The 22,964-nt window shown below is 27.2% G+C and overlaps 2 protein-coding genes across 3 annotated transcripts; one reads left to right on the forward strand and one right to left on the reverse strand.

Moving 5' to 3' along the window:
• The first annotated feature begins 139 nt into the window (after positions 1 to 139).
• Positions 140 to 11,513, forward strand: LOC123267484 (phosphoglucomutase-2). 2 transcript variants are annotated; one of them, XM_044732137.1, is made up of 8 exons: positions 140 to 300; positions 365 to 692; positions 2,272 to 2,734; positions 4,386 to 4,573; positions 4,656 to 5,057; positions 5,138 to 5,243; positions 8,699 to 8,925; positions 11,409 to 11,513. In XM_044732137.1, the coding sequence occupies exons 2-8, from the start codon at positions 370 to 372 to the stop codon at positions 11,509 to 11,511; spliced, it is 1,812 nt and encodes a 603-aa protein (XP_044588072.1). In that variant the 5' UTR covers positions 140 to 300; positions 365 to 369; the 3' UTR covers positions 11,512 to 11,513. The 2 variants fall into 2 exon arrangements, with proteins under 2 accessions (XP_044588072.1, XP_044588073.1); XM_044732138.1 differs by having other exon boundaries at positions 144 to 300; positions 355 to 692.
• Positions 11,514 to 11,608: 95 nt separating this feature from the next.
• Positions 11,609 to 22,192, reverse strand: LOC123267204 (uncharacterized protein PF11_0213-like). The gene is made up of 5 exons (XM_044731750.1): positions 21,908 to 22,192; positions 21,617 to 21,831; positions 21,321 to 21,505; positions 15,728 to 17,025; positions 11,609 to 15,175 (listed from the first exon to the last, which is right to left on the reverse strand). Exons 2-5 carry the CDS (start codon positions 21,628 to 21,630, stop codon positions 11,663 to 11,665), a joined length of 5,010 nt encoding a protein of 1,669 aa, XP_044587685.1. The 5' UTR covers positions 21,631 to 21,831; positions 21,908 to 22,192; the 3' UTR covers positions 11,609 to 11,662.
• Between the last annotated feature and the right edge of the window lie 772 nt (positions 22,193 to 22,964).

Below are 22,964 nucleotides of genomic sequence, written 5' to 3' on the forward strand. Positions count from 1 at the left end.
AAAATTAATTGATTATAATTTTTTAAATAATAATTTTAAAAAAAATTTAGTGTCATTTTTTTTTGCCCGCCATTTTGTCAAGCCGAATTTTACCGAAAACAATTGTTATCTTTATTTAATAATAATAATAATAAGTATCTATAATATATTTAAAACAAAATAAATAAGACTTGCGCGTGTAAACTTGTCAAAGAAAACACTTGGACATAATAATATTTATCATTACCTTTTTAATCGCCGAGGTCAAACATTTAGATATTGATTCTGATGCAATGGGATATTAAAATTCTGAAATTAAAAGTAGGTTATTATTGATTATTACTAAATATTTTATTTTATTTTTTAAAAACTAAAATTTAATCAGAAAAAATGGAAGTTAAAACCGGAATCAAGGAACTAGATGACAAAATATGTGAGTGGTTAAATTTTAACAAGAATCCAGAAGCTAAAAATGAAGTCCTGGAGCTTGTGTCTCAAGGAGATGTTAAATTACTCAGTAAATTATTTTTACAACGATTGGAGTTTGGTACTGCGGGACTTAGAGGTAGAATGGGCCCGGGGTACAATCAGATGAATGAAGTTGTGATTATTCAGACAGGCCAAGGGTTGATGAAGTACTTGAAAGGTTCTGTAGATGATTTAGAGGAAAAAGGAGTGATTATTGGATATGATGGACGCTACAACAGCAAAAGGTATAATAAAAAAAAAATATTTTTATTTAATAAGGTAAAAGCTCCAATTATTGACAGGGGGCTAAAAATTGACACCTTGAATTTTTAAATATATTCAATCTGTAATAAGAATAACTATATAAATTTTTATTAATTAAAAAATTGAAAAAAATTACTCAGTTCAAAATATTAATTATTAAAAAAAAATAAAAGCACCAGATCAAACCACGAACGTTTATTTTCTCAACAACTTTGATTAGAAAAGCATTTTTTTAAAATGCTGTTTAAATTAATTTCTTCGTCTAATATGATTTTTTTTTTTTTAATTAACAATATATGAAAAATTTATAAAATTGAATAATCGAAATTAATTGTTTCCTTTATAATATTTAAATAATGGGTGTCAATAACTAGTTGATAATTTTTAAGTTGAATCTCATATTGACAGCCATTCGACAGCGCTATCACGCCTTTTTTTTACTTTAACCTAAAAAATTAACTGTAAGAGTTTGAACTCTTCTAATTCAATAAATTATTTTTAAATTAATTTTTATATTTTTAAAATTAATCAATCATTTATGGAAATCATTATTAATAAACTTTAATAAAATTGATTACTTAATAATAAGTTTCGATAAATAAGAATAAGCAGATGATTCTAGGCATGCGCAGTATAGGTGTCAATAATTGGGGCTAAGGTATGTCAATAATTAGATCAATCAGTTTTTTAACCTGCCAACAATTGGTGTATCCGGATAATCTATTTAAGTATTTAAAATTGATTAGTAAATATCAGTGATTATCATTTAAAAAAAAGAAATTGATTAGTAAAAACATTACTTGAGACATTACCTCAAACAAAATTCAACGATATTGATTTGATTGCTTAAAAAAAATCAAACCATAACTTTGTCTCTTATAGTTTCAATAATTGGAGCTTTTACCTTAATTATTTTATTAAGCGAAAAAAAAAATTTTTTTGACACAAGAAATTTTACTTATTGCAAAAATTAATTCTCTTGCTTTAAGAAATACGTATCTTGATCCAAGAAAATTTATTTAAATCAAGAAAATCTTGTTTTGAGAAAATTCAGCCTTGAAGCTCCAAAAAATTTAGTTCTTGATAGAAGTAAATTTTCTTGTCTTGAGAAAATTTCTCTCTTGCTCCAAAAAATTAAATATAAAAATAGAAGTAAATTTTCATTAATATTTTAATTGATTAAAATGTCAAATAGGAAGATCAAATAATATTTCATCATTTTTTTTCATTCGATATGTATAATTGCACGCTAAAATAATATAAAATGGGTATCAAATATTCTCGAGAAAAATTTTCTCAAGGTGTGAAAATTTTTTTCTCAGCGGAAGTAGGTGGCGCTGCTTCCCTAAAGTATCTAAAAATCTTGATCAAATATAAAAATTTATTGTATCAAGTATTTATGATAATTTGAATTAAGAAAAAATGACTTCCACAAGAATAGAATTTAAAGAAAAATTTTAACTTCGGCCCACACAACTTCAGTCTTTCTTCAGGCACCCGACAAATTTTCTTGAGCCAAGAATTTTGTTCTCCAGTCAAGAAATTTTTCTTTCTGTGTAGGTTTGCTGAGCTTACCGCAGCGATATTTATTTCTAATAAAATCCGAGTGTACTTGTACTCAAAGGTATGTCCAACGCCATACATACCCTTTGGAGTCCAGAAGTACAAATGCGCTGCGGGAATAATGATTACGGCTTCGCATAACCCGAAGGATGACAACGGGTACAAAGTCTATTGGGAGAACGGCACGCAAATAATTTCTCCTCATGATAAAGGAATTTCTAAGTACATTCTCCAGAATCTGGAGCCTGCTGAGGAAGCATGGATTACGAGTGGAATTTATTCCTCTCGACTGTACAAAGACCCGTTGGATGAGGTAATGTCTTCCTACAACAAATTGATCAAAGATGACACTATTTACCCGGAGGTTAATGGAAGTACTAGTTTAATTTTTACTTACACCGCCATGCACGGAGTCGGGTACGAATATATGTGTGAAGCGTTCACAGCTGCCAATTTTAAGGTAATTTTTTTTTTTTTATTTAACTATAATAGTTTTGTTTATAAAATATATTATAATCTATATTATTATGAGAATATGAAAAATTTTATGGCTAGTGTATTTATATGATCAAATGGGTTATTATGGTTAAATTTGGTATCTTGACCTGAAGTTGTGCCTTTTCAAGGTTTCACATCATTCTCAACAATATTCAATTTATGATAATAAGTATTTAGGTAACATTCGAAAATGCTCTATCTCTAGATACATAACTAAGAAATGACCTATTATTTTGTGAACTATTGACATTTTTAAAGATATAAGCTCATCCCGATGTTACACTCATCAAGACCTTTCATTTGAATACCCACATCAATTTTTCATATATTTATATATATTATATGAGTGATTCTCTGTAAGGAGGTCTTAAATCTGTATAAAATTGTCCGACCAAATTATTTTTGATTTTATTAGAAAAAATTAGAAAAACGGTAGACCCTGAAGGCCATCCGTGCAACTTCCCGCTAACTCCATACCTAGGAGCATAAAACTGCACTAATGACGTTTTTGAGCTCTTCGAGCTCAAAAATACAATTTATGTGTTATTTTGAGCTCTTCGAGCTCAAAAGTCTGATAGAAGTATCATAAAACAATATTTTTTTAATTTTCAAACCGCACTAACTTTTAAATGAATCAACCGATTTTCACGCGGTTGGCAGTATTTGACGCAATTTTTTTAGTTTCATGAAGAATCTTCAAGTTTGAATTGATAAAACTAGGAAATTTGGAGTAATTAAAAAAAAAACACTTTTTTTGGTTTTCTTTCGTTCATGATATTTCTTGAACAAATTGACCAATTTTGACCGGCTTGACTGCGATCGACGTAATTTTTTCATGCTAATAGCTGATTAGTTTTTGAAATCGATCAGTGCAGCCGTTTAAAAGTTATTCCAAAAAATGTCGGAGTTATGTTAAAAAAACACTTATTTCCAAATATTTTATCGAGGATATCTCTCGAACCAATCAACCGATTTCCACGTTTTTGGCAGCGATCGACGCAGCTTTTCAAGCTCTGAAATTATTCTATATCATCAAAAACGATCCGAGAAGAAATGACGAAGTTATGTCAAAAAAACACTTTTTTCGGTTTTCTTTCGTTCACGATATCTCTCGAACGAATCAACCGATTTTGACCGGATTAGCGACGATCGGCGTGGTTTTTCAAGCTTAAGGGCGGATTAGTTTTTGAAGTTGATCGATAGAGCCGTTTAAAAGATATTCCAAAAAAACCACTTTCAAAAATGATTTTTTTCTTATTTTTTTGAGATTTTTCAAAATTTCTCAAAATCATGCATTTTTTATATATTTTTCATATATAATATATATAAATATTTGAAAAATTGATGTGGGTACTCAAATGAAAGCTCTTGATGAGTATAACATCGGGATGAGCTTATATCTTTAAAAACGTAAATATTAAAAAAAGTACAGTGCAATTTAACAAAAGTAATTATTTAATGAAGCAAAACTTTACTTATTTATAGTTCATAAGTCACGGCAGTCACATAGTGACTGCAAGGTTGCTAGTTGATTTATTATAAAAATTTAATGAATTTTTTGTCTGCTAATTTCAGTATAATTAATTTTAAAATAATTATATTTCACTTTTTAGAAATTTGTAGCAGTGGAAGAACAAAAATTACCCGATCCCGATTTTCCAACTGTTAAATTTCCAAATCCAGAGGAAGGAAAGAGTGCATTAGATTTAAGTATTAAGACTGCTGAGGCCAATGAGTCCAGTGTGATACTCGCCAATGATCCTGACGCTGATCGATTGGCTTGCGCTGTTAAAAAAGACACGTAATTAATTTTATTTATTTAATTAGAATTAGAATAAATTTTATTAAAATTTATTAAAATTAGAATTTTAATAAATTTTTAGTGAAGATTGGCATGTATTTACCGGAAACGAACTAGGAGCTCTTCTAGGCTGGTGGATGTTACATCGATACCGTGTAAAATTCCCAGACAAAAATATATCCGACACATACATGATGGCTTCCACAGTTTCTAGTAAAATTCTTGCCTCTATGGCTAAAAAAGAAGGCTTTAAATTTGAGGAAACTTTGACGGGATTTAAATGGATGGGAAACAGAACTTATGAATTGAAAAAAATTAACAAGCAAGTGTTGTTTGCCTTCGAAGAGGCCATTGGATTCATGTGTGGCGATAATGTCCTAGATAAGGATGGAATTTCTGCTGGAGTTCGTGTTGCTGAGTTGGCTGCTTATCTTGAGACTATGGGATTCACTTTGTTGGATAAATTAAATGAGATTTTTACAGAGTAATCCTTATTTTCATTTTTTTTTTCTTTAGAAAAAAATAGTATTAACTAATAATAATTATCATTATTTTTTTTTATAGATATGGTAGACATATTAATGACAATTCTTATTGGATTTGTCATGAGCAAGAAATAATTAAAAAAATTTTTGAACGTTTGAGAAATTTTGAGGGCAAGCCTAACACTGTAAGTTATATTTTTTAATTCTATCTTTATTATTTTTAATGTTTAAAAATTTGATGAAGTAATTACCGAATGAAAAATTAAAAGGTAGTGATAAAAATTACACTGAAAAGAATTAAAAAAAAAAATAAATGATAATTAATTTAACAGATATCTATTTTATTTAGAGGATTAGAAAAAATTTTTTAGTGAAATTTAGTGACATTGCAAAGGTCTAGATACATAATTAAAAAATAACCTTGTATCTCGTAAACTATTTACATTTTTAAAGATATAAGCTCATCCCGATGTAACACTCATTGAGATCTTTCATTTGAGTACCCACATCAATTTTTCATATATTTATATATTTCACAAATACCATATATATAAAATATATAAAAAATACATGTTGGTAGTCAAATGAAAGGTCTCGATGAGTGTAACATCGGAATGAGTTTATATCTTAAAAAATGTCAATAATTGAGAAATGACATTGTATCTTGTGAACCATTGACATTTTTAAAGATATAAGCTCATCTCGTTATTACACTCATCGAGACCTTTCATTTGAGTACCCACATCAATTTTTCATATATTTATATATATTTCACAAATACCATATATATATAAAAAATGCCATGTGGGTACTTAAATGAAAAGTCTCGATGAGTATAACATTGAAATTAATTTATATCTTAAAAAATGTAAATAATTAAGAAATGAACTTGTATCTTGTGAACTATTGGCATTTCTAAAGATATAAGCTCATCTTGACATTACACTCATCGAGACCTTTCATTTGAGTACCCACATCAATATTTCATATATTTATTTACATTTATATATTTCACAAATACCATATATAAAAAAAGCCATGTAGGTACTCAAATGAAAGCTTTCCATGAGTGTAACTTCGAAATGAGTTTATATCTTAAAAAATGTCAATAATTAAGAAATGACCTTGTATCTTATGAACCATTGACATTTTTAAAGATATAAGCTCATCTCGTTATTACACTCATCGAGACCTTTTATTTGAGTACCCACATCAATTTTTCGTATATTTATATATATTTCACAAATACCATATATATATATATATATATATATATATATATATATACTATATATATATATATATATATATATATATATATATATATATATATAAAATATATAAAAAATGCCATGTGGGTACTTAAATGAAAGGTCTCGATGAGTGTAACATTGAAATTAATTTATATCTTGAAAAATGTAAATAATTAAGAAATGACCTTGTATCTTGTGAACTATTGACATTTTTAAAGATATAAGCTCATCTTGACATTACACTCATCGAGACCTTTCATTTGAGTACCCACATCAATATTTCATATATTTATTTATATTTATATATTTCACAAATACCATATATAAAAAAAGCCATGTAGGTACTCAAATGAAAGCTTTCCATGAGTGTAACATCGAAATGAGTTTATATCTTAAAAAATGTCAATAATTAAGAAATGACCTTGTATCTTGTGAACTATTGACATTTTGAAAGATATAACCTCATCCCGACATTACAATCATCGAGACCTTTCATTTGAGTATCCACATCAATTTTTCATATATTTATATATGTTACATATATGTATATATGAAAAATATATCAAAAATGCATGTGGGTACTCAAATGAAAGCTCTTGATGAATGTAACATCAGGATGAGCTTAAATTTTAAAAAATGTCAATATTTAAGAAAGTACAGTGCAATTTAACAAAATTCTTCATTTTATAAAGCAAAATGTTATTTATTTATTGTTCACAAGTCACGGCAGTTACGTAGTGACTGCAAGGTTGCTAGTTTTTATTATTTATATACCTAAAAATTAGATGTAGTAATTACCGAATATTAGTGTTAAAAACTACAGAGAAAGAATTAAAAAAAAAATAGATTAAAATCATTTTTTTTCTTTTTTACATCATCGTTTTTTATCATGACACCAAAAATTAACAAAAAAATAAGAATAAAAACTCTAGTATTGTAAATTGAATGTAGAGTAATATGTACATACATCTGTATAAATGACGAAATATTGAAAGGAAAATAAGTACAATATTATCGCTAAAGTATGAAGGTCAACTGGTGTCCAGACAACTAGTTTCTAACCGCGTGTTTAGACTTAAATGCATCACTCCATTACGGTTGATTGTATACAATCTATATATATATTAGCAATTACGTGTATATGATCATGAGCTGGCATAAATGCCTCGGATATATGTATGTGTCTTTGGGCATTACAATACAGTGTACAATGTAGTTTACAACATTAAACACTTGTTATAGACTTTAAAAAATGTTATTTTTTGTTATCTAGTTAATTAATATATTTTGTTAATTATTAATTATCAATTATATCTAAGTTAATAATTTATTAAGAACGAATAATAATTGCAATGTCCGAAGTAGTGACTAGTTACTGGGTTAATAAGTTTCTAATAATGTTATTGACTTCTTTAGCGTTATTACCACCGTTGTTATTTGTTATTTTATCAATGCCTGTTATCCAATCGTTGTTTGTTCTTTCACCTTTCTACAAGGATATTAATTATATTGCATTATTGTAAATTTTTTTTATAAATAATTTTTTTTTTTTTTTTTTTTTTTAATTATTTACAAGTGAAGTCAAACTTATTTTTGGCGAAATCTAAGTGAAATACACGGAAAGAACAAGATGATACTGGATATCATCCCAGATTATACTAAGTGTAAAAAAAATTTTAGATAATCCAGATTATCAAAAATTTAAGTATAATCCAGATTACAATGAGTATAATCCAGATATCACTCAGTATAATCCAGATATTACTCAATATAATCCAGATATCACTCAATATTGTCTAGATTATACTAGCTACTATCTGAAATTTTTTATCACTACAGATATCACTGAGTATAATCTGGGATCATATCCAGTGTCATCTCGTTCTTTCCGTGTATTAACATTTTTTAATTATTTTTCTTATTCTGCTTTTTTTTACAGCGCACTTGTGATAAAAATTGTCGTGAAAAAGTTTGAAAAAATTTTTGCTTTTATTATTTTAGATAAAATTTTTATTTTATTTTTTATTGAAATTTTTTTTTTTTAAATAAATAATTTAAAAAAAACAATTTAATAGAATTTCTTTAAAAAATTTATAAATTTTTTTGAAAATTTGTTAAAATTGTGGATCAACTTTTTTTTTTTTAATTCATTAAAAAAAAAAAAAGTATAAAAATTTCGTTCAAAAAAATAAAAATTAAAATGATGGACTAAACTTGTAAATAATTACTTTTTTTTTTTTAATCAGACAAAATATTCTGTTTAAAAATATTTATTTAAATTTCTTCTTTATTATTTTTTTTTTTAATAAATATTTTTAAAATAGAAAAAAATTATTTTTTTTTAGTATTTAATTTATGAATAAGTAATAATTTTTTTTTTATTAAAGTATCCATCAAGTATCTCAGGAGGAAAATACACAATAATAGGAATCCGTGATTTAACAACTGGTTACGATAATACGCAAATAAATAACAAAGCGATTTTACCTACGTCAAAGTCAAGTCAAATGATAACTTTTACATTTGCAAATGGGCTGGTGTGTACTCTAAGGACCAGCGGAACCGAGCCAAAAATAAAATATTACACGGAATTGTGCGCATCTCCAGAAATCCAGTGAGTTGAAAATTTTCCAATAATAAAAAAAAATTTTAATCTTATCTGATAAGTCCCCCTTAATACACTGATAGGATATTTTTATATCTAATAAGCTTTATTAACTGTTAATAAATGATTATTTAACATCATAGAATTTAATAAATATTTATTAACAGTTAATAAATATTTGTTAACAGTTAAACTTTCATTTGAGTACCCACAACGATTTTTCATATCTTTATATATATTATATATATGGGTGATTCTCTGTAAAGATATTTTCCGCTGTCCCAGGCATTTTTTTTATTGGAAAAATTGTTATTTTGTTACTAAAAAAAATTTGTTACAAAAGTAAAAAAACATTTCTATTTGGAGCATTGAAAACTAAAATGAAATAAATTTTGATTTTTTTGCTATAAATTCATAAACCACCGAAATAACAGACCCCTGGGCTGTCCCATTCCCAAAATTAAAACTTTAAGATTAAATTTTAAGTTATTCGTTCATAATATATAATTTAGTCCATAATGTTTATAAACTTAATTAGTTAACTAACAATCTTTTTCAATTAAAAGTACCGAAAATTAATTTGTTTCATTAAATTCATTAAACCAAAGTTTGTCCCAAGCATTTTAAGAACAGTCCCCTGTCAGAAGTTCAAAGCCAAAAAAAAAAATCCAGCGTGTTATTTTACCTTTTGTAAGGTTTATAAAGATCTAACTAGTCTTAAGTTAATAACCATAGAGCTGTTAACGCTTTATCGCCATTTTATTTAGTGTCAAAGCACCGTTCGTACTGGAAATATGTGTCTAGGCCACTTGAAAACTCAGCCCCCTGGCAGCTATTCTTATTTATAATTTATTTATAAAATTGGATCCATAAGTATTAATGTTATTCTAATTAATGTAAACATTCATTGATAACTTAAAAAGTTGAATGCATTGAAATAGTTTGCTTGATATTTCTCAATTTGATAAAAAAAAAACAGTCCCCTGTGATGTTATATGGCAAAAGACACGCAAATATCGAAAAAACAAAAATTAATTTAGCTGTTTATTTATTATCATTAAGCTTATAGTTTTGTAGCCCTTATTAATTTTTTTTCTAATAAAATCAAAAATAATTTGGTCGGGCAATCTTGTACAGATTTAAGACGTCCTTACAGAGAATCACCCATATGTATATATGAAAAATATATCAAAATGCATGTGGGTACTTAAATAAAAGCTCTTGATGATTGTAACATCGGGATGAGCTTATATCTTTAAAATCGTCAATATTTAAGAAAGTACAGTGCAATTTAACAAAAGTCATTAAGGTAAAAGCCTCAATTATTGACAGGGGTCTAAATATTGACACCCTAAATTATTTTTAAGTATATTTAATCATCTGTAATAAGAATAACTATCATATAAATTTTTATTAAATTCTAATTAATTAAAAAATTGAAAAAAATTACTCAGTTTAAAATATTAAATATTAACTATTAAAGAAAAATAAAAGCAACAGATCAAACCTTACGAACGTTTATTTTCTTAACAACTTTGATTAGAAAAGCATTTTTTTTAAATGCTGTTTAAATTAATTTCTTCGTCTAATAATATGATCTTTTTTTTTTTTTTAATTAACAATATATGAAAAATTTATAAAATTGAATAATCGAAATTAATTGTTTCCTTTATAATATTTAAATAATGGGTGTCAATAACTAGTTGATAATTTTTAAGATGAATCTCATATTGACAGCCATTCGACAGCGCTAAGACGCCTTTTTTTTTACTTTAACTTAAAAAATTAACTGTAAGAGTTTGAACTCTTCTGATTCAATAAATTATTTTTAAATAAATTTTTATATTTTTAAAAGTAATTAATCATTTATGAAAATTATTATTAATAAACTATAATAAAATTGATTACTTAATAATAAGTTTCGATAAATAAGAATAAGCAGATGATTCTAGGCATGCGCAGTATAGGTGTCAATAATTGGGGCTAAGGTATGTCAACAATTAGATCAATCAGTTTTTTAACCTGCCAATAATTGGTGTATCCGGATAATCTATTTAATTATTTAAAATTAATTAGTAAATATCAGTGATTATCATTTTAAAAAAAGAAATTGATTAGTAAAAACATTACTTGAGATATTACCACAAACAAAATTCAACGATATTGATATTTGATTGCTTAAAAAAAATCAAATCATAAATTTGTCTCTTATAGTGTCAATAATTGGGGCTTTTACCTCATTTACTAAAGCAAAATTTAATTTTTTATAGTTCACAAGTCTTGGCAGTCATATAGTGACTGCAAGGTTGCTGTCAAATACTTATTAACTATTAATAAACGTACTTTCCTCCCAAATAAATATTTATTGAGTGTTAAAAAATATTTATTAGAATTTAATAAATTGAATAATTGTCTTTAAATAAATTAAATTATCAAGAGTCAATAAATCCTCCTATCAGTGTAAAAACTAATAATTATTTTTCTTATTGCAGAGACCTTAATGTACTGAATGATATCTTAAGTGAAATGGTATCGTCAATAGTGAAGGAGTTCTTGCGCCCGGAATCAAATGGATTGATAGCGCGTTCTACTTAAACCAAAAATAAATATTCCAATGTCATCGAAACTTAATCAATTTATTTAAATTAAGTAGCTTTGAATATCAAAATATAACAATGTAACATTTTTTTAAAATAAATTTACAAATTTAATAAATTAAGAATACAAATTACAAACAAAAAAAATCTTATTTTAATTTTTTAGGTTTTCTTCGACCATTCGACCACTTTTTGGGAGCTTCTACATAAAAGCCTATGCACTCTTCATTCAAGTAATCCATCAAAACCCTAACACTGCATTTAACTCCTCGGTCTTTAATCATACCGTGCAAAGTTTCCAGTGGAAGCGATTCATACGTCAAAACTTTCCTATGAAGATCATCATCTTCCCCAAGTAATATTCCAAAAGTTTCCTTAACACTTTTAAGATCTCTCTGGTCGTATTCATCATCACCAAGATCCATTTCTTCCGGAAGCTCCGAAGATAAAGACTCACAATCATTTTTTTCTTCCCCAGAAACTTTATTATTATCATCTTCATCATCCGTCCGCAAAAGGGAGTCAATTCTCCATTTATATTCTTCTTGCTTATCAAAAAAACCCGATTTTTTTTGTACAATTTCTTCAGGAATTAACGGATTAAGCGACTCATAAATGTAAGTAAGTAATTTGACCGCACGATGGCGCTTTTGGTTTTTTAAACCATATAAATTTAACTTCCGGTTTAATTCTGGGGTAGAAAGAAGACTATAGTCAATTTTTGGTTCAATATTTAAAGATACTATTACATTTTCTTTATTTAATTTTAAATAATTACATATTTCTTCTTCATTTATTTTTTTATTTATTTCTTCTTCATTTATTTTTTCATTGTTTATTTCTTCTTTATTTAATATTTTTTTATTTATTTCTCCTTTATTAATTTCTTCATTATTTTTTAAATTAAAAGAAAAATCACTCTTGCTTTTATTTATCAACAATCTTTTCTTCTTAACCGGCGAAACAGTTGTTGATCTTCTTAACCTCAAATTAGAACTACTAGATGGCGCTTGTGTTGAAGTTACAAAACTACCTTCAGCGCCACCTTCAAAAATAGCCCGCGAAAATTCAAATGAGTCTCTAGAATCATCAGATATTAAAATAGGCGATTTAGGAGTCGGAGAAATAACTCCGCATTCTTTTAAAATATTTGTGAGGTTAGAAGTTATTGTTTTTCCCTGTGAAGCTATGTCTTGACTTAGACTTAGAGAAGTCGAGTTTTTTTTTTTTTTTACTGAAAACATTTCTTCGTCCGACTCAATAACTAAGTCTTCAGACCTTTGTCTCTTACAACTTTTATCTTCTTCTTTTTCTTCATCACTTAAGGTTAGGTCCAAAACTGATTCTTCATCAATATTTCCTTCAGGTTTGTATAAATCGTACCTAGATAATTCTTGTAAATATATTTGATTTGTTGTCGATATTCTTCTCATTTTTTCTTTGCTAAAACTCTGATTTTTAAAAGAATCTTTTGATTTATCATCTTCATCAACATCAATAACTTTATCAGAATTAAAGGATTGATTATAACCTTTAAATTCAACAGATTTTTGTAAACAAAAAGATTTTTCTATTATTTCATCAACAAAATCATCATCGTCAAAATTATTTTTATTAAATTCAAGAAGTGATTTTTGGCTTGAAACACTTTTTTCTAAATTTTTATCATCTTCCAAGATGGCGTCTTTTTCTATTTCAATACTTGAACCAAAAGATGGCGCTGGGCTACAAAGACCTGAGAATTGTTGTCTATTTGAACCAACAGATGGCGCTGGGCTCTTAAAACCTTCTGAGACTTCTTCATCTACATCAATAACCTTATCAGAATTCAAAGATTGACTATAACCTTTAAATTCAAAAGAATTTTGTAAACAAAAAGACTTTTCTATTATTTTATCAACAAAATCATCATCTTCAAAATCATTTTCATTAAACTCAATATCAAGAAGAGATTTTTTACTTTTTTCTAAATTTTTATCATCAATTTTAACCACTAAATCATCTTTGAAGATGGGGTTTTTTTCTAATTCATCATTTGATCCAACAAATGGCGCTGGGCTCTTAAAACCTTCTGAGACTTTTTCATCTACATCAATAACTTCATCAGAGTTTAAAAACCGACTATAACCTTTAAATTCAACAGATTTTTGTAAACTAAAAGACTTTTCAATTATTTCATCAACAAAATCATCATCTTCAAAATCATTTTCATTAAATTCAATATCAAGAAGAGATTTTTGACTTGAAACATTTTCTTCTAAATTTTTATCATCTTCCAAGATGGCGTCTTTTTCTGTTTCAATATTTGACCCAATGGATGGCGCTGGGCTGCACAGATCTAAGAATTCTTGTCTATTTGATCCAACAGATGGCGCTGGGCTCTTAAGACCTTGTTCTGAGACTTTTTGGCTAAAATTAAGTATTTCTTCTTCAGACTCGCTTTCTTTTATCAAATTTCTATAATACGCGATACTATTCTCCTTATGAGTAAGTTTATATTTAGAATACATAGAAATATTTAAATCATTACTTTCAAAACTCTGCGTTAAATTAGAAAGATCTTTAATTTCTTCATCGCTCTCAATCTCATAATTTTTTAATTGATCTTTAGAAACTTTTTCTCTAATATCATCTTCAAAAATACTTAATGCTGATTTTTTAACAACTTTTTCAGGCTTTTCAATAGATTTCTTCGCAGCCCAAAATCGACTTCCGCGCCGCAAATTAATATTACAAGAGTTTAGGTCAATATTTTTGTACCTGTCGGTTAAAGACTGATCTACTTTTTTAAATTTGTTAATTTTTTTAGTTTCTTTCTCGGGAAGCAATGAATCATCATCACTGTCAGCTAAAATGTCTCTAGCATTTCTTCTTTGAATTTTTTCTATAAATACGCTTAAATCACTCCGTGTTTTTTTTAAAGTGTTGTTCAAATCTTCAGAAAAACTTTGAATTTTTTCAATATCTGGACAAGTTGATGATCTTCTTAGAGTTTTTGAATTTTTATCAATTATTTCTTCTTTTTTATCAACTTCTTCATTTAAAAAATTCAAATCAATACTTAAATCTTTTTTAGTTTCTATTTTACCAAAATTATCACAGATTGAATCTTCATCATCAAAAATATCCGGAGACATAGTTAAATTCGTATTATTACTCTTAAAATTACCCGGAGACAAAAAATTCGCTACTTCTTCATCAATACTCTCATTATTCTTACAATTATTACAATAGTTATAATCTGTACAATTTTTTAAATACTCGCTCAATTCATCATATTTATATTTTTCAACCATCAAATTCAATTTATCAAATTCTACTTTTAAATCTTCAATATACCCACAGTAAATAAATTCTAGAAATACTAAAGCGGTAAAAAAATCAATGTCTCTCCAATTTATCTGGTACTTAAATTGATCTATAGATCCTAGATTTTTTATATTAACTTGATCAATCTTGACTAAATCGCGGTACAAAAATTGACAACGAGTCCAAAAAACAACAGAATGACCGTAAATAAATTTATCTTCACATAAAATAATTACATCGCTTAAATCTGAAGAATTTAACATTTTTCTCCAACTATTTGATAGAGAATTTTCTACATTTTTTTTTGAAATTTCTTCGATCTTTTTTTTATCTTCTTTATTTATTTCTTCTTCTTTAGAATTTTTTTCATTTAAAATTAAACTATTTTCAACAAAATTTTCTTCAGAAAATTTAAAACTACAATCTAAATTTTTTCCACCAATTGATTCTAGCCAATTATTTGTTAAAGAATTTTCTTTAATTAATTTCAATTTTTTTGGAGTTTTTTCAATTTTTTTATTTTCTAGAATTTTTAAATTTTCTTCTTTCATTTCATCTTTTTTAGGAGAATTTTTTTGATTTAAATTTAAATTTTCTTTAGAAAATTTAAAACTACAATCTAAATTTTTTCCAGCAGATTCCAGCCAATTATTTTCTAAAGAATTTTCTCCAGTTAATTTCAATTTTTTTGAAGTTTTTTCAATTTTTTTATTTTCTAGAATTTTTAAATTTTCACGTTTTATTTCTTCTTTTTTATTTAAAATTAAATTTTCTCCAGAAGATTCAAAACTACTAAAATTTTTTCCAGCAGACTCTAGCAAACTATTTTCCAAAAAATGTTCTCCAGTTAATTCAAATTTTTTTGAACTTTCTTCAATTTTTTCTTTATCTTCTAGAATTTTAAAATTGTCTTTTTTTATTTCTTCTGTTTTATGAGAATTTTCTCCAATTAATTTTCGCTTTTTTGAAATTTCTTCAATATTTTTTTCATCATTTAAAGAATTTATATTTTTTATTTCTTCTTTAGAATTTTTTTCATTTAAAATTAAATTTTCTTCAGAAGAATTAAAGCTACAATTTTCAGCAGATTCTAAGACACTTTTTGACCGTTCCAAAATTTTTTTCGAAGATTCAAGAGCATTTTCCATTTCTTCAAACCTTTTCTTATCTTTTTTCTTATTTTTAAACTCTCTAGAAATTTTTTCCTTAAAATCTAACTCTAAAATTTTATTTTTATCAAAAAAATCATCACCTGGATCAATATTCTGATCTATTGGATCAATAAATCCCTCTAAATTTTTAACATAATAAAACTCACCTCTTTTTCTCCCAGCAGAACCATTCCAAAGTTTTCTTCCCGGCTCCAAAATTTCCTTCAACACCTTACTGATCAATTTAATCTCTCCCAGCTCATCTTGAACCTCCAAATTAACCCAAGTAGTATCAGAATTATCAACAATGACCTCAGCAATCCTTTCAGCTAACAACCTCTGCCTAGTTTCTTGCGTCCGGGTCTGAAGAACAGTCTGAGAGTTCAATTTCTTCTTTTTAGGTCTTTCTATTACTTCAACAGTCTGCTTATTAGTCAAAAATCCAAAATTCTTAAGCGTATTTTGCCTCTGAGAGGAGCTCAATAAAATTTCTTCGCCAGTTAAAGCAATTGCAGCGTCTAATTCTTCTAAATCCTGAGCTTCTTTAAGAGACTCAGACAACGCGAGTGCTAATTGAACATTAGGATCTTCTGAGCGAAAATCTGAACGTCGGAACGTAGATTTTCTTCGAGGCTGCGCAAAAGGTTGAGCTGGCAAGCCAATTGCGCGACGCTCTTCAGCTTGACGCTCTTGTAAAGCTACAGCTTCTAATAATTTTCGTGTTGATACTTTATTTTTAGAGGCGCAGGTTTTTGAATGAGCGATCTGGCTTGTAGAGTCTGAGAAAGTTTTTAAACACAGGGGACAGGGGAATGATGTTGTTGGTTTGAAGAATGATGATTCTATTGACATTTGATTAGAGTCTTTTTTGTTAGTATTAAGCTTCCGGTTTGGTTTTTTGGACCTTGTTTTATTTATGGGCTTGTCAAGGAGTTTTACGGTAGGTTTGGGTCCTAATTTGGGAGACTTGAAGTCGGCTAAGCTGTCGTCTGGAGGTGATACTGGTCTCTTGGTTGGCTTTTTGGGGTTTGATGGTCCGGGTTGGTTTTCATCTATAAGAGAATAAGAAAAATTTTGTATTTAGCTTGTATCTTGTGAACTATTGACATTTTTTAAGATATAAGCTCATCCTGATGTTACACTCGTCGAGACCTTTCATTTGAGTACCCACATCAATTTTTCATATATTTTATATGTTTATATATATTATATATATGTATATATGAAAAATAAATCAAAATGTCATATAGGTACTCGAATGAAAGGTCTTGATGAGTGTAACATCGAAATGAGTTTGTATCTTAAAAAATGTCAGTAATTAAGAAATTACACTGTATCTTGTGAACTATTGACATTTTTAAAGATATAAGCTCATCCTGATGTTACACTCATCGAGAGCTTTCATTTGAGTACCCACATCAATTTTTCATATATTTTATATATCTTTATATATTTATTTATTTATTTAATTTAAATGCCAAGGCACTAGCCGAATGGCAAATGGTACAAAAATAGCAGATAAAAAGTACATGTAGCAATATAAACAGATCTATATAAATAAATTGACAAGTTTAGAAATATAACTATTTAAACATAACATACAATTTGAAGATAAGAATAATGAAATCAACTAATATCGCTTAAAAATAAATAAGAGTGAAGTAAATAAAGGAGAATAAAAATTTTTAATTAGGATAATAGTTGATGAACGATAAATGATAAATGATAAATCTCGGACTTGGATTTGAATTTAAAATTTGGGATTTAAAGTTAGAATTTAAAACACAGCCAATAGCACTAGTTTAGTGATTTGAATCATCTTCAGTTATGCCAGGTATCCAGTTCTCCTTTAGCTCAAGACCACGGAAAAATTCATATGCTTTTATCTTGAAAGTATCAATGCTAAGTGCATTGATGACATCAGTTGGTAATTCTTGCCAAAGACGAATTGATGAGATTAAAAATGAATGCTCATAGGAGACAGTTGAAAAATTCGGGATTATAAATGCAACATTATTATGTTTAGCCGCCAAACGCTCAGAACGTCTAATGTCAGATGGTTCATCGATGAACAAGTTTCTGAGGAAACTAGGTTCACCAGTGCTAAAAAGTTTATATAAGAAGCACGCCAAGAGGTAACATCGCTTTGATTTAACTGTAAGCCATTGTAGGGAGTGTCTGTGAGGAGTGATATGTTCATCACGCTTTAAGTTGAAGATGAACCTTATACCGTTGTTTATCAGACGTTGCAACTTATAATCAAGCCTTTTAGGAATATCTATCAACACCAATGAACAATAGTCAATGATTGGGATAATCATTGCTGTAACCAATAATTTTCGGGTTGAAGTAGATAATGAATTCTTCTTATGCTTGAGGCTATTTAGAGTACTGTAGACCTTACGAGAAATATGAGAAACGTGAAGGTCCCAGGAGAGATTTGCTGATAAATGAACACCCAAATGTTTAGTTGAGCTTACATAAGGGATCACGTTGCCATCAACAATAATTTGAGGAAGATCACAATCCTCGAGAAGCTTTAATTTTCTACTGCTACCTAGAATCATGACTTTCGTTTTGCCATGGTTTAGCTCAAGACCAACATCCTTTGCCCAATCAGCCACTGCTTGAGCATCCAAATTTAATCTATGCGCTGCATCATTTAGGTCGGAGAGACTAAAATGATAATATGCAAACTTGTCATCAGCAAAGAGACCATACCTGCAGTACTTCAACCGTCCGGCTACTCCATTTATGATGATGAGAAACAGAATAGGTCCCAGAATAGATATGTAAATATGAAAAATATATTAAAAATGCATGTGGGTACTCAAATGAAAGCTCTTGATGAGTGTAACATCAGGATGAGCTTATATCTTTAAAAACGTCAATAGTTAAAAAAGTACAGTGCAATTTAACAAAAGTTATTATTCAATAAAACAAAATTTTATTTATTTGTAGTTCACAAATCACGACAGTCACATAGTGACTGCAAGGTTGCTAGTTTATACATTAATGATTTAATAAATTTAGTAAATTAAATCTATATAATAGAAAAAAGTAAGGAAAATTTTGTCTTTGGTGTACTTATGTGATAAAATGAATTTTTCTAAATATATTTAGTGTCATTGAAAGGTCGAGACCTGAATTTATGCAGTAGTTAATTTAATATAATAAGTTTTCGAAGTAATTATAAATAGATTTGAATTTCACGATTAACAAAATTTATTTATTTATTTTGTTTTGTAAACGTCAATGTGGTTATATGTCAAAAATTAATTTATACTAACAACCTTGTAGTCACTATGTGACTGCCGTGACTTATGAATTATAAAGAAATAAAATTTTGATTTCTTAATGATTACTTTTGTTAGATTGCACTGTACTTTCTTAAATATTGACGTTTTTAAATATATAAGCTCATCCCGATATGACACTCATCAAGAGCTTTCATTTGAGTACCTACATGCATTTTGATATATTTTTCACATATACATATTTATGGGTGATTCTCAGTAAGGATGTTTTTTGCAGTCCCAGGCATTTTTTTATCAGAAAAATTGTTATTTTGTTACTAAAAAAAATTTATTACGAAAGTAAAAAAACATTTCTGGCAAACAGTCCCCTGTCATGTTATATGGCAAAAGATACACAAATATCGAAAAAGCAAAAATTAATTCGGCTGTTTATTTATTATGATTAAGCTGATAGTTTTGTAGCCCTTGTTAATTTTTTTTCTAATAAAATCAAAAATAATTTGGTCGGACAATTTTGTACAGATTTAAGACGTCCTTACAGAGAATCACCCATATAATATACAGTAGAACCTCTATAACTCGAACTTCAAGGGAGAGGCAAAAAAATCCGAGTTAGGCAATAACTAGTTTCGAGTTAGGGAGGTGACAAACAGAAAGGAAAAAGTCAAATACATACACATACAAAAATTCAAGTTACATATATAATCAACATATTTATTCAAAAAACTTATTGGAAAAAGTAATTCTTTTTTTGCTTTAAATAAAGCTATTTTTTATCTTTAGCTTTTTTTGACTAATCTTCACTGCTTTCAGCACTCGTAGTTTTTCAGAAAGGCTAAGAGTTTTGAGTTTTACAAATTTCGTAGAACTGGTCATCTTAATAAGATACTTACATACGGTAATAATTTTAAATTCAAGATAAAGAGGTCCAAGTGTATGTATTCGAGTTATGGAGGGTAAAAATGTACAAAAATAGCTTGTAGGGACTCACTAATTATTTCGACTTATAGAGGGTAAAAATTTCGAGCAACGGAGGTTTTACGGCTTAAGGGGAAGGGGATGAAATATTTCTTGGAGTTGCGGAGGTTTTCGACTTAACGAGGTTCTACTGTATAAAATATATGAAAAATTGATGTGGGTACTTAAATGAAAGGTCTCGATAAGTGTAGTATCAGGGTGAGCTTATAACTTTAAAAATGTCAATAGTTTTCAAGATACAAGGTAATTTCTTAATTGTGTATCTAGAGATAAAGTATTTTCAAATGCAGCCTAAATACTTATCATAATAAATTGACAATCGGTGAAAATTATATGAAACCTTGAAAAGGCACAAATTCAAGTCAAGACCTTTACAATGACACTAAATTTCACTAAAAAAAAAAACCGATTTTATCATACGACTATCCTGAATACAAAATTTTTCTTATTCTCTTAATAATATAGATAATTAAGAGACTAAAAAAAATTTTTTAACGGATATATCTTTATCGTAAATTGGGTTTGATATTTTTTCAGTGATAGTCATTTATGATTCATATAATTTCAAGAGTAAGGAAAATTTTGTGACGAGCATATTATTATTTTTAAAGGAATTTTTCTAGTTTAATTTGGTACCATCAGAAAGGTCTTGATAAGAATAAGTATCTTTTGGTTTTATATTTTTTTTATGTAAAGTTTTTGGAGGAGTTTTTGGTTCTATAAATTTATTCCGTTACATTTGTCCATAAAATTATTTTTAATTGATCTAAAAGTACTATTATTTTTAAAATTTATTACAAAAGTCTTCAAACTAGTAGCTAGTTATTAGAACTTTTTTTTTTCTTAATTAATGGCACTGAAATTGGCAGACATTAAACAATTTTTTGATTTTTCTTTAAAAATAAACTAGGTCTAGAAAATTATTTTTAGAATATTGCATTTATAATTTTTTTTAAGTGTTTAAAGATATTTAATAATTTTTATAATTTTCTTAAAAATTAAATTAGTGCAAAAAAAATTGAAATTTTAATAAATAAAAATGCAATTTTTTTGTTAAAAAAAAATAAAAAATGGTCAAGACAGCTCACTTTAATATAATTAAAAATAATTACCTGGTCTATTATCAAAACTAGAATTAATAGATCTTACAGCCGGAGAATTATCGCTGTCAAACCCACTGTATTTAACATCCGACAACTTGGAAGCCCTAGTTGACGGAGGAGTCTTAAAATCATTCAAACTATCCTCGCTAGCCGACGAAACTCTCTTATCATTCTTCTCCTTTCCGCCGCGTGTGCTAAAAGTAAATAAAAAAATTAATTTTTAAAGAAATTAGGAGTGAAGTAAAATAATTAACATCAATTTTAATATCAACCAGACATTTTTTATTAAATCCTCTACAAACTACCTTTTGGTATCCATTTTACTAAAATTATCTAGTAGGTAGCCGAGCTATAAACTCGTCCGTCTTCTCTTACGATTCCTTCTTCTTTTTCCTGCTTGTTTTTTATTATTGAGTTTATCAACGGGTCATTTATCATCCACTTTTGCCGTTCCTGGTGCACTGACGGTGCTGTCTTCTCGAAAAAGCGGGTTAAGTAAGGTTGCGCCCAGTCGGCTCTTCTGAAATTTTTCATTAAAATATAATAAATAAATTACTTAATATTTTTTTTTAACAATATTTATTAATAATACTTACGTAAATAAATGACAACCCAACGTGAACCCTAAAACACAAGCAAAACTTAACGCATGAGAATATTTATTTGCTGGAGTTCCTCGGAGACGATTTGGCTTGCGCTTCTTTAAATCTGTCGTGTCATGGAATGTTTCATGCCGCATTACAATAATTTTATTATTCACTTAGGGTTTATAGTATCTAATAGCTTATTTTTTTATGTTATTACTGTATTGTTATTGTCTGTTTTGCTTCCACAGCTTTTTATCATCTAACCTCAGAAAACAAAAATGGCGGACTTTTAGCGCCTGCGCAATATAATAATAAAGTTAGCCGACGTTTTTAATTTTTTGATTATTTTTCATTTATTAAATTAGAACTAAAAAATATTTTTTTTAAATTACACTTATAGTTTTTCAAGTTTTTTTCAAATGAAAATTTTTTTTTACTTTTCTGTAATTATTTTTTCAATAAAAAAAAATTCTAAAAATTTTTAGATGTCGGTTAACTTGATTTTCATCTGCGCAATGGTTATTTTTTTTTTTAATAAAAAAAAAAAATTTTTTTTTAATTAAAAAAAAATAATATTTACTTACTTATAAAAGGGGTTGAAAAAATTATTCATAATTGTTTTTTTTTTAATAAATTATTTTTAATAAAAATCAAACTAAAGTCAACTGACAGCTGTCAATTTTTAAAATTATAACAAATTAAATGAAAATTTAATTTTAAGTTAGCCGATACTAAAAAAATTTTTGATTTTTTTTTTAATTAAAAATTAGAACTAAAAAACTATTTTTAAAAAATTTCAAAGATAATTTTTAAAATTTTTTACATGTGAAATTTTTTGTTTTAATTTTTTAAAAATTATTTTTCAATAAAATAAATTAGCAAAATTTTCAAATATCAGCTAATTTAATTTTTATACAAAATAATTACAATAAAAAAATAATATTTTACTTACATATAAAAAAGGTTTCAAAAATTATTTATAATTTTTTTTTTTTTGATAAATTATTTTCACTAAATATCAAACTGAGTCACTTTTTAAAATTTATTAAAAATTAATTAAAGCACT

Source organism: Cotesia glomerata, linkage group LG6, assembly GCF_020080835.1.
Source record: "Cotesia glomerata isolate CgM1 linkage group LG6, MPM_Cglom_v2.3, whole genome shotgun sequence".
Taxonomy (NCBI): Eukaryota; Metazoa; Arthropoda; class Insecta; order Hymenoptera; family Braconidae; genus Cotesia; species Cotesia glomerata.

Coding starts and splice junctions, on each gene's coding strand:
- LOC123267484 (XM_044732137.1), top strand. CDS start 370: ATGGAAGTTAAAACCGGAATCAAGGAACTAGATGACAAAATATGTGAG. Junction 5,058..5,137: donor TTAAATGAGATTTTTACAGA/GTAATCCTTATT, acceptor TTTTTTTTATAG/ATATGGTAGACATATTAATG. Junction 8,926..11,408: donor TGCGCATCTCCAGAAATCCA/GTGAGTTGAAAA, acceptor TTCTTATTGCAG/AGACCTTAATGTACTGAATG.
- LOC123267204 (XM_044731750.1), bottom strand. Junction 17,026..21,320: donor TAGTTTTGATAATAGACCAG/GTAATTATTTTT, acceptor ATTCTCTTATAG/ATGAAAACCAACCCGGACCA. Junction 15,176..15,727: donor AAGAAATAAAAAAAGACAAT/TTTAAAATTCTA, acceptor AAAAATTCTAAA/GAAGAAGAAATAAATAAAGA.